Below are 11,259 nucleotides of genomic sequence, written 5' to 3' on the forward strand. Positions count from 1 at the left end.
AGTTTATTAACCAACTTCATAATTTTATTAATCAATTTTATAATTTCTATTTATTTTGTTAGTTTTTTAAAATTATTTTTAATATTTAGATATTTATTAATCAACTTTTTATATTTAATTAATTAATTTTTTTATTATTTTAAATAACGGTTCACGTTCATAGACACGTTCACGTACACTTATCATGTACTATGTGTATGTGTTGTTCACGCATCATAAACATATATTTTTATTTAAAAAATACACCAAATTGGGATTAACATCAAAGAGTATTTGGACATGAGGTTTGTCCGATCATTAAGATTTCAACATAAATAGGACTAGTAGCTGCCTTATCTAAAGTTTTTCAATTTGAGAAAACATCAAAAGAATATTTTCCATATCCTTTTGTACAAGTATTTATTTTTGTTTGGTTTTCGCCACCGGCATTTGGCCCGATTAATTTCAATTAATTGGATCAGTTCTATGTTCTATTAGTAAGTAGTTTCAGCCTACTATCAAAGAGATCAAATCATAGTGTCTCTATTACTCCAATGATTGTGAGCTAGATGCAGAGATAGATCATAGAAACATGGCTAACCAAAACAGAGAAGAGGTGGTATGCGTTACCGGAGCAAACGGTTTCATCGGTTCATGGCTAGTTCAAACCTTATTACACAAACAAAACCCGCACTACACAATCCACGCCACAATCTTCCCTGGTTCCGATCCTTCCCATCTCTTCACACTCCATCCTGAAGCACAATCTCGCATCACCATCTTCCCCGTTAACATCCTCGACTCCATCGCCGTCTATAACGCCATCCAAAACTGCTCCGGCGTCTTCCACGTCGCATCCCCCTGCACTCTCGAAGACCCAACCGATCCACAAAAAGAACTTCTAGAACCCGCTGTCCACGGAACCCTAAACGTCCTAGAAGCATCGAAACGCGCGGGAGTAAAGCGCGTGGTACTCACCTCCTCCATTTCAGCCATGATTCCAAACCCTAACTGGCCGGAAAACAAACCGATCGACGAATCTTCCTGGACGGACGTTGAGTACTGTTCATCGAGAGGGAAGTGGTATCCGGTATCGAAAACGAAGGCGGAGAAAGCCGCGTGGGAGTTTCGTGAGAAGCACGACGGGGACGGTGGTATCGACGTGGTGGCGATTCATCCGGGGACTTGTTTGGGACCCTTGCTTCAGAAAGAGATGAATGCGAGTTCTGCTGTGTTGCAGAGGTTGATGATGGGGTTCAAGGATACACAGGAGTGTTATTGGTTAGGTGCTGTTCATGTTAAAGACGTTGCTAGTGCTCATGTTTTGGTTTATGAAACTCCAACTGCTGCTGGTAGATATCTTTGTACTAATGGTATCTATCAGTTTTCTAGTTTTGCTAAAATTGTCTCTCAATTGTACCCTCATTTTCCTATTCACAGGTTAGTTATTTTGATGCTTCATTTCATTCTTCACTCCCATGCCATGTTATGTTTTCTTTGTTTTCTCTGATCAAGAATTTCATGCAGTTTCCCGGATGAAACTCAACCTGGTTTGACACCATGTAAAGACGCAGCAAAGAGGCTCATAGACTTGGGATTAGTCTTCACACCCATTCAAGATGCTATTACAGAAGCCGCGGAAAGCCTTATGGCTAAAGGATTCCTGCAGAGAACACTCTCACCCTCACAGAATTGAAACTACATTTCATTTAGATCTCTTCTCTCGAGCAAAAAATAGTAAGCAATAATGAATGTAATGATTCAAGATATAAGCAATAATGAATGTAATTATATTACACTATGTTTATCTATATTACATTACAAGCAAGTTCCAAATCTCACATGGAATGAGGTTAATCACTGAAAAAATTGTCAAACAATGTAAGGTTGACATGAAATTCCAAGAGTAATTGTTGACTAATTTACCAGCTAGTGTGTGAGATCCGAAGATAGTGCTACAGTATGTCATTTAATATAGCCAAATTATAAGGAATTACATTCCTTCAACACCCACACCGGCGCTTCACAATGACCAATGTGCATGCTTATTATGAAATGCATAGAACGTGGCATTATTTTAACTTTTCTTGGATCTACATATCTGAAATGTTCCCTTACTATCGCAACCTTAAATTACTATAACATTTTTGTACATTTTAGTCTACTACCTCGTCTTTGTTTCTTTCTCTTAAGCCATTGAGAAAGAAAAACATGGGGAATGAAACTCAAGATCAACAATACTCAAAAAAGCTTCCATCTTATAATCAGCAGACCCATACTCAAACTCAAAAGCACAAGCTGAAGTCTTTTATGCTAATCATATTTACCAACCTTGTAACCATTTACATTTTCACTGGTCCATTTAGTTTCATGTATAAGTACTCCTCTATGAGTACAAGTGACTCAAACTCCATCTTGCAGGAACTCAACTCCACCAAAGCTCAACTAGCTGCAAGCCACACAATCTTATCCGAGCTGCATCAGAGACTCAACTCAACTAACTTACTTGTCCAGGCTCTGCTTATTGATCTTACCCACGAACAAGAAAAGCAACCCAACCTTGCAGATGAGAATCCTTTGACTGTGAATCTCAGAAACGATGATTCCACTATATCTGATGAGCTTAATGTTGCACTTGGCCCTCACAAGCTCCCTTTCGGATACTCGCCAAAGATCGGTTCAGGTGAAATTCACATGCCTATTGGTGAAGCCTGTTTGAGGCTACATGAGGAGTTAAAGCAATATATGACATATGACATTGGAGGAGAATGTCCTGGAGATGATGTACTTGCGCAAGGACTCATGCTCAAAGGATGCGAACCATTACCTCGTCGGAGATGCCACACGAAGTCTCCTACAAACTATGTAGAGCCAACGCCTTTGCCGGGTAGTCTTTGGACGATTCCACCGGACACAAGCATCATATGGGAGTCCTATAGTTGTAAAAGCTATCGATGTCTTATTGATAGAAAGAATGAGCCAGGTTCTTATGACTGCAAAGGTTGCTTTGACTTAGAGAAAGAAGAGAAGATTAAGTGGATCTTTGATGATGGTGGACTTGATTTTGGAATAGACCAAGTTCTTGCAGCAAAAACAGCCGGAACCATTCGGATTGGACTTGACATAGGTGGCGGAACCGGAACATTTGCAGCTAGAATGAAGGAGCGAAACGTGACGATCATTACAAGTACACTGAATTTGGATGGTCCATTCAACAACATGGTTGCATCAAGAGGTTTGATACCAATGTATATTACCGTCTCTCAAAGGTTTCCGTTCTTCGAAAACACACTGGATATTGTGCATTCTATGGATGTCATTGGCAATTGGATGCCAGACACCATGCTTGAGTTTTTGTTGTATGATATATACAGGGTGTTGAGGCCAGGAGGTCTATTTTGGCTTGACCATTTCTTCTGCTTTGGTTCACAGTTCAACAAAACTTACGTGCCAATGTTCGATCAGGTTGGATTCAATAAACTGCGATGGCATGTTGAAGTCAAACCTGATCCCGCGGTTCGGAGGAATGTATGGTACATTTCAGCTCTGATGGAAAAACCAATGTTTTGAGGTAGGCATATGAATGTATTATGTATACGCTATATTTAATTGACGAAGTTTTTTTCCAGTTTTAAAAGTGATTATGCAAAAAAAAAAAATGCAAAGATCTTGAGTTCTTGACGCAACTAACTAGATACTAATAAACTCTAACAGACAAATGTAAAATTTGGCTCCTACACACACCAAGCATCTTTAATAGAATCCATTTCAATATTATGTTCAAAAGTAATGTATGTTACACAATTCATCCAACAAAAAATCTGAAAGTAAACAAGAAACCCGCATCAAACTTCACCTTCAATCATCATAAATCTTAAGCTAATAATATAATACAGAAGATCAACACCATTCTCCCTTTATACATATAATCAACAAGTTACTTTTCAATTGAAAAGTGAAAAGAAAATCCTATATAGGTACAGTTTACGCACGTGGAAGTACCACACTTGAATCAAAATACTCATTTTCATAAGGATGCATAGAATTTCCACTAGCATTATAGCTAGATGAAGTAGAAGCTGATTCAGCATTAGGGTTTGTGCCAGCCAACAGTAACATGTTTTCAATTTCTTTCAGTGCATAGTTCATTGAAGGCCTATTTGAACTTGACTCTTCAACACATTTCATCGTAAGATCTATAAATTTTTCAAAACTGTTCAATGATGCCTTAAAATCAATGACAGGATCAAGGATTTCCGTAAGACCGTTTAACTCTTTTGTCTTGTCAATCGCATTCTTAACCACTTTCACGATATATTTCCCTCTTTCTATTGGTCTTCTTGCAGTTATCAACTCCAACATTAATACTCCAAAGCTATAAACATCACTTTTCTCTGTCAATTGCTGTGTCATGTAATATTCTGGATCCAAGTAGCCCTATATGATCAAATACAAAAATTTACCATCATCGCTTAATTCATTAATCGAGATATGATTTTTTTCAGGTATTGTTAAAGGTTTAGAATATTAGTTATATAACATAATATACTAACCATTGTCCCTTTGACTTGAGTTGTAATATAACCTTTTGCACCATCACCCAAAGGCTTGGAGAGACCAAAATCAGATACTTTAGCATTCAAGCGTTCGTCGAGTAAAATGTTTGTCGATTTGACGTCTCTATGTATGATAGGAGGATTAGCATGTTCATGAAGATAGTCCAACCCCCTAGCCGCACCAAGGGCTATTTTTAGCCTTCTAATCCAGTCCAATCTAATTCCTGACTTCCCTGCATTGGTAGGAGGATTAGCTTGTTCACGAAGATATTATATTATTTGAGAAGAATCTTATTGATTAGTTTCCCTTGAATTCTGTGAGTGATTAGTGAGTATAAGTTTTGTAGAGCACTAATAAGGTGAAATTGTGATGAAAAAGATATACCTGAAAGAGCATCTGTCAAAGTACCATTTATAACATACTCATAAACCAATATTTGTTCGCCTTGCTCAAAGCAGAAACCAATAAGGCTCACAAGATTTTTATGGTGGACCCTTGATAGAAGTTCAATCTCTGTTTTGAATTCCAACCCTCCTTGGATTGATTCCTTTTGAGCTCGTTTCACTGCAATTAGTTGTCCGTTGAGAAGAGTTCCCCTATAAACCTGTCATCATTATTATAGATTCAAGACACTTTTGCAAAGTTGGATATTAAAAGCTTAGGTAGTACAAAATTATGTATAATAGCGGTTGTAATATTGTAGCGAAAACATTCAATACCTTCCCATAACCCCCAGATCCTACATAATTGAGCTGTGAAAACTTTTTGGTGCAGTTCTGAATCTCTTCGAAACTGAAGCGCCTCGCACCTTTCAACTGTGGGATGCTGCTATTGCTCTCATCAGGGCCCCATTGTTCTGCATTATATGAAATGGAATATGTAATAAATTATGAAATGCTAGCGCGCTCTCGTTAAAAAGTTCACTTGATAATGTTATCTTACGAAAAAGACTGCTTTTCTTAGCTTCTCGTTTTGCCTTGTTCTTTTGGCGGAAGCCGTAAACAACTGCAAGGAGTAATAACACAACCAGGACACAACCACCAATAGCACCTCCAGCGATGATGCCAATATTTGAGGATTTACTAGATTTCACAGGACCTTCTTCTATTACTAAATTACAGGAAAAATACAATGTTAAAATGAAGATAACATAACTGATTTCATTACTAAATGTAGAGCCTGGTATATATATATACCTGAATCATTCAGATAATGATCATACTCATCAGCAATGAAATAAAATGGTCCAAAAATGTCAGCACGGGGCTTGTATGTTTGGTTGCTAAGCATAAAGCCTATGCCAGAAATACCGGTTCTGTTGAAAGAATCTTGGTCCGATGGAAATATTTCTAAACTCAAATCAAGATACTGATACACATTCTTCCTTGGATTGCTTAAAGAAACTGAATCCACAGGTTTGTCGTGATTTCTAAAAGACTCCATAAGAGTAAAACCTAGCATATCAAACACTGTCTTGTTTCCCAAGTCAGAGAAAGAAGGAGCTCTAAGAGTTAAAGTTCCTGTATAAGGGTATGCACATTTGCAATTCGGGCTTAATATCTGCTTCGAGATGCAGGCAACTGGCACACAGTTATTTATCGGCGTTGTATATGAGTCATTGTTTTTTGCAATGGAGCAGTAGGTTTGTTTCACTGCTTCATCGCAATAAGGATTTTCTACGAGTCTGCAGATAAATACTTATTCAATAATATACCTTAAAAGAAATGAAACAAAGACAAGATGGAAAAATTGAAATTTATGCATCACAAATTGAAATAAATTAACTACCATAATTATGACTTACGTTATCTCCACTTTAGAGACATCGATTTTTGGTTCAAATTTTTCAATAAAATTAGTCTGCAAATCAATGACTCCCAGTTGGTCACTAATGGTCGTGCCAATATCTAAAGTTCCATTCAGCTGGTTGTTTTTCAGCATCCTATGAGTCAGTAAAAAAATTAGCTTATGCGGCAAAATATGAAACAGGAACAAATACTTGAAACAGTGTTCAAAATCAATACAGTTGGTACTTACACTGTCTGTAACTGAACCAGGCTGAACAAAGAAACAGGAATAGGTCCTTGAAGTTGTGTTTTCTCCATCATTCTGTCGTAAAAAAAGAAAATTGCGAGAATTTAGCTGTTGAGTCCTGATAGAGAGACCGAAAAGTTATAGCTTAAAGAGTATAGAAAGAAAAACATACATTGTAGTTAGAGACTGAAGATTTGATAGCCATGATGGAAAATCTGATTGATCGAATTGGTTATAGCTCATATCCCTTCGAAGTGATTTAAATAACCAACTCAGCCATAACAAAAGGTTATGCAGAAAATATAAAATTATGTTAGATTAAGGATTTGCTAATTACAGGTAACTGAGGACGTTCATTCCAGAAAGGCTTGGCAGGGAACCGGATAGGTGATTCGAGGAAAGGAACCTGACAGACATCATTTCAAAATCATCTATTAACATATTTTAAATTCATCACGATGGATACTATCATTACACATGAAGGAAAGAATGAGTAATGAAAATTTTTCAGCAAAACATGTGTCTTTTGTACTTACAATTGTCTAACGTTTGTAAGATTGTTGATGTTTTGAGGCACAGGTCCACTTAACGAATTGTTATCCAAGCGGCTGCAGATGCAAAATCACATTTCAAGACAAAATAAAAACACGAATTTTAGTTATTAGTTTAAAATACGAAATACAGACACTCACACAACTTCAAGTGTCTTCACAAGTCCAAGTGTAGATGGAATGCTGCCAGTGAATTTGTTGCTTTCAAAAAGCCTGCAAAAATTATATTACTATGTAAATGCCTTTAGGAAACTGGTTACGCAAAATCCTACGAAACAAATTCTTGATGAAAATCATTGGGATGAATCTTACACATGTATCAATGACATTTCAGAACTAAAAAGTTGAGCTGGAATATTTCCCGAAAGCTTATTCTTCCCAAAATGACTGGAAAACGGAAATATGTTACGATGAGTTTGATAGATATGAAAAAAATTAGTGTAAATATTATAAAAATAGAAGAAGAATAAAACAATGTCGCATACAAGTGTTTTGTTTTATGCAGCATATCGAGACCGGGAGTAGTTCCACTAGATATTGGGATAGGACCCTGAAGCTGGTTTTCTGCTAAGTCTAGCCAATTAACACTTGAGAGATTACCAATAGAAGCTGGAATTGTTCCACTAAATCTATTAGAATTCAAAGATCTGCCATTGAAATTGACTTAGTTATCAGTAGCATAATAAAATATAAGACTGTAAAAACAAGATATGCAAATATTGTACTCAATATAAAGATCAACATAGCAAGTACAAAAACTTCAAATGTAATTATATATTGAGTCTTAACCCTTCGGTTTCCAAGGGAAGGGACTCTGGTAATCCCGAGTTCGGAAGAGAGGTAAGTAAATTCTAGTCAAAGATTGTTCTGATCAAGATTCGATACGTACAGGAATACAAGCTGTTGTAGATTTCCTATTGTATCTGGGATAGGACCACTGAAGCCACAGTTAATAAGCTGTCTGGAAGAGTAAAACAAAAGAGCATAATTAGAGTTGTTGATTCAAGTGTATGGATTCTAATCTGACCAACAATCGATACTCCCTTACAAATTTTTCAGTTTTTTCAGTTTTCCGATTTCAGCGGGAAGCGGTCCTGTTAAATCCTTATTGTAGGACAGAACCCTGCAAAGGAAATACCATGAAAAATTGTTTCCAATACTCAAATCATATACTAAGAAAGTAGAAGACATACAAAATCTGCAATTCAGAAAGTGATCCAATTTCTGATGAAAGCTGGCCAGACAAATCCATGCTTGACAATGATCTGAAACACTAACAACCATTTGTTAATCTCACACAAGACAATTCAGGAGAACCTAGCTTGAATTCATTTAAGAATTTAAGAAAAAGTACATGGTGATAACACGCGAATTGGAGCACTCAATGCCCTCCCAACGTCCACCACAAGGATCCTGCGAGCGCTCCCAACTCGGCGGTGTATTATTCCACTCATACTTTATAGCCGAAAGTGCAAGGTCTGCAATCAAAGCCAAATTTTAATCACTAATCAATAACGATAACAGTAAATACTTAAGGTCTTTTCTGAAATGTGAACGTTATCAAGTACTCAAATATTTCTCAACAAAAAACGAGTCGAATATTTCTAATTTCATGATGTTATTGACTGAATTTCGCAGATGAATGATTAGAAAAACATTAAACATAGAGCATAGCCTTGAGTAAAAAACTTACAATCCTCATTTGATGTTTTTGTTACCACAACAACAAAGAAATAACAGAAAAGGAAGAGTAGGAACACTAGAATTCTTTCACCCATGATCAACCTAAAAGATGACACAAAACTTGGCTACTCATAATAAAACTTTACAATGCTGAATAGAAATACTACAAACCTCATTTAAATCCATTACATCAATGGGAAAAAAGTCAACATAATCAAAAATCTTTTATTTATCCAATTGAGAATCACAACTAGAAAACAATGATGCTGATTCTTACATTTGAACAGAAGTATAAAATAATGAACAAATAGGATTAAGAATATGTCAAGTCAACAATCACATTAATATAAAAGTTATGCAAATTCTAATAAAAGTTGAAATGGCTTTTCCATGGGAAACTAATGAGATTATATTATATGGAAATATAGAAATTTAGATGTGAAAGGTTTTCTGAAATGTAGTTAATGGTGCATCACTACATGCAACTTGGTTAGTTGAGTTTATCAAATTTTGAATGTTTCTGCGTTGACATAACTAGCTTACACCTGCAGACAACCTTAGTTGTCATGCTTCATAGTTGGCTTGCTTTCTTTTCCAGGAGTCTAATGACCCTAATTTCACTTTTTTTTTTTTTTTAGCGAATAAGTGAAATGTTGCGGTTTCAAATTCATTCTCTATTGATACAAGGAAGGCACCTTTATTTAAAAGAAATTATTAAAAACCGAACAAAAAAAAACTATTGTGTATCTTTGAATCAAGATAATATTAACAATTTAAGAGTTCTACGTCGAATAATGTACGACTTGAACATGTGTTTATTACTAATGTTGGTTTTATAAGATTGAGTTATGTTCAACCACAATTTTAAAATGGTATCACAAATTTCAGATTTTGGGGTCTTACTTTAGGTTAAATCCTAGTTGTCACCACAGCGATTCATTCCAGTGACACTAGATTTAAGAGTGTATAGTTTCTTGCTTCTGGTTTCATTCTCAACATTTAAAAAAAAAAATATTTCTCCTTCCAACTTTTCACATATTATTTATTGCAGATGGTTCTCATACTCGAATTGATGGTTGTAGAGACATTGATCTTCAATCTTTTAAATTGAAAGATGTGATTCACATTCTCAGTCTATCAAATAACCTTATATCTATTCGTAAACTTACATTGAATAATAATTTAGCAGTTATTTTTTTATTCTCATTGTACTTTTCAGGATTTTGCAACGAGGAAAACAAATGAAGTTGCTAAAGAACACAAAGGGTTTGTAGTATCTCTTTCATGCACGAATTGATCCGAAGATGTTGTCGAACATGTCGTATGTACTTCAATCCCAGTCAGAGTCATCTTCTGCCTCCCAAATACGACTTCAGTATAAGCGTCTTGGTCATCCTCATTTTTCATTAATGAAGTGTATGTTTTCATCCATATTTTTGAAACAATCTGTTGAGTGTTTTAAATATGATATTTGTCGATTTTCTAAATATAATTGAACTACTTTTCCTTTGAGTCTTAATAAAAGCGTTGAACCATTTGATCTTATTCGTTATGATGTTTAGGGATCACCCCCAATTTCTAACATTTATTGTGTGAGATGGTTTGTTTCTTTTATTGATGATTTATCTTGAATAGCTTGCATTTTCTTGACGAATAATAAATGAGTAGTACTACAATTTTTTATTCAATTTTATAGTATGATACATACACAATTTGAGAAAGGTATTAAAACAAATACGTTTTGACAATGATAAAGAATTCGTCAATCACAGTTTTTACTGATAGAATAGAATATTTTACCAAACAATGTTTTAAAAAACCTTAAGGCATTAGGGATATGAGTCATTTCTCTTATATACCAAATATTTCCTCCATTTCTAGTCGATGTGGGATTTAACCTCTCACGCTTGAATCCAAACAATATTTCCCATAAGTGTGTGTCACCCACATCAGTAGCCTTGATTCACACTAGGATCCGCTTCCGCTTCCCCATCGAGTCTAACTAGGCTCTGATACTACTTGTTAGGGAGTTCGGGGAGCGTTGGAAGTGTCAATGGGCTAAATGTTCATGGATCTAAGAATCCTTGACACCACAATCAGATGTAGAACCCTATGAGAGCAGACATGGAGGCGGAAAAGCTAGACCCATGTGCCATATTGGTCTTTCTCCATCTCAAAGACAATAGGAATGTGGTTCCTAATGTTGGAAACAACAAGAGCAGAATAAAAGTCCATTTTATAAACAACTGATGGGGAAAGAGGCCTGAAATGGCTTGGTTGATATTTTCTAGGATAATCAGAACGCTCGTGCTGTCACTTTCGAGCAAGAGTTCTCCAACACTCATGTGGAGGATTTTCCCAATGTCTCTACTTACTGTCAGTGTCTTAAGATGTTCTCTGACCAGTTGAGGAATGTTGGTGTTCATATCAACAATCACCTTCAACTGATATCTGA

At 35.9% G+C, this 11,259-nt stretch overlaps 3 protein-coding genes across 4 annotated transcripts; 2 read left to right on the plus strand and 1 right to left on the minus strand.

Moving 5' to 3' along the window:
* Nucleotides 1-291: 291 nt before the first annotated feature.
* LOC127075920 (cinnamoyl-CoA reductase 1) lies at nt 292-1,904 on the plus strand. The gene is made up of 2 exons (XM_051017442.1): nt 292-1,419; nt 1,507-1,904. The coding sequence occupies exons 1-2, from the start codon at nt 572-574 to the stop codon at nt 1,673-1,675; spliced, it is 1,017 nt and encodes a 338-aa protein (XP_050873399.1). The 5' UTR covers nt 292-571; the 3' UTR covers nt 1,676-1,904.
* A 223-nt stretch (nt 1,905-2,127) lies between these two features.
* Nucleotides 2,128-10,199, plus strand: LOC127075908 (probable methyltransferase At1g29790). 2 transcript variants are annotated; one of them, XM_051017433.1, is made up of 3 exons: nt 2,128-2,313; nt 2,401-3,550; nt 10,024-10,199. In XM_051017433.1, exons 1-2 carry the CDS (start codon nt 2,191-2,193, stop codon nt 3,547-3,549), a joined length of 1,272 nt encoding a protein of 423 aa, XP_050873390.1. In that variant the 5' UTR covers nt 2,128-2,190; the 3' UTR covers nt 3,550; nt 10,024-10,199. The 2 variants fall into 2 exon arrangements, with proteins under 2 accessions (XP_050873390.1, XP_050873380.1); XM_051017423.1 differs by lacking the exon at nt 10,024-10,199 and having other exon boundaries at nt 2,401-3,884.
* LOC127075900 (leucine-rich repeat receptor protein kinase HPCA1) lies at nt 3,836-8,959 on the minus strand. The gene is made up of 19 exons (XM_051017411.1): nt 8,815-8,959; nt 8,476-8,599; nt 8,315-8,386; nt 8,170-8,244; nt 8,011-8,082; nt 7,607-7,768; nt 7,434-7,508; nt 7,263-7,334; nt 7,107-7,178; nt 6,908-6,976; nt 6,743-6,817; nt 6,574-6,645; nt 6,341-6,478; nt 5,733-6,220; nt 5,479-5,646; nt 5,256-5,392; nt 4,921-5,140; nt 4,533-4,768; nt 3,836-4,416 (listed from the first exon to the last, which is right to left on the minus strand). The coding sequence occupies exons 1-19, from the start codon at nt 8,897-8,899 to the stop codon at nt 3,964-3,966; spliced, it is 2,865 nt and encodes a 954-aa protein (XP_050873368.1). The 5' UTR covers nt 8,900-8,959; the 3' UTR covers nt 3,836-3,963.
* Nucleotides 10,200-11,259: the final 1,060 nt, after the last annotated feature.

This window comes from Lathyrus oleraceus, chromosome 1 (genome assembly GCF_024323335.1).
Source record: "Lathyrus oleraceus cultivar Zhongwan6 chromosome 1, CAAS_Psat_ZW6_1.0, whole genome shotgun sequence".
Classification (NCBI taxonomy): domain Eukaryota; kingdom Viridiplantae; phylum Streptophyta; class Magnoliopsida; order Fabales; family Fabaceae; genus Lathyrus; species Lathyrus oleraceus.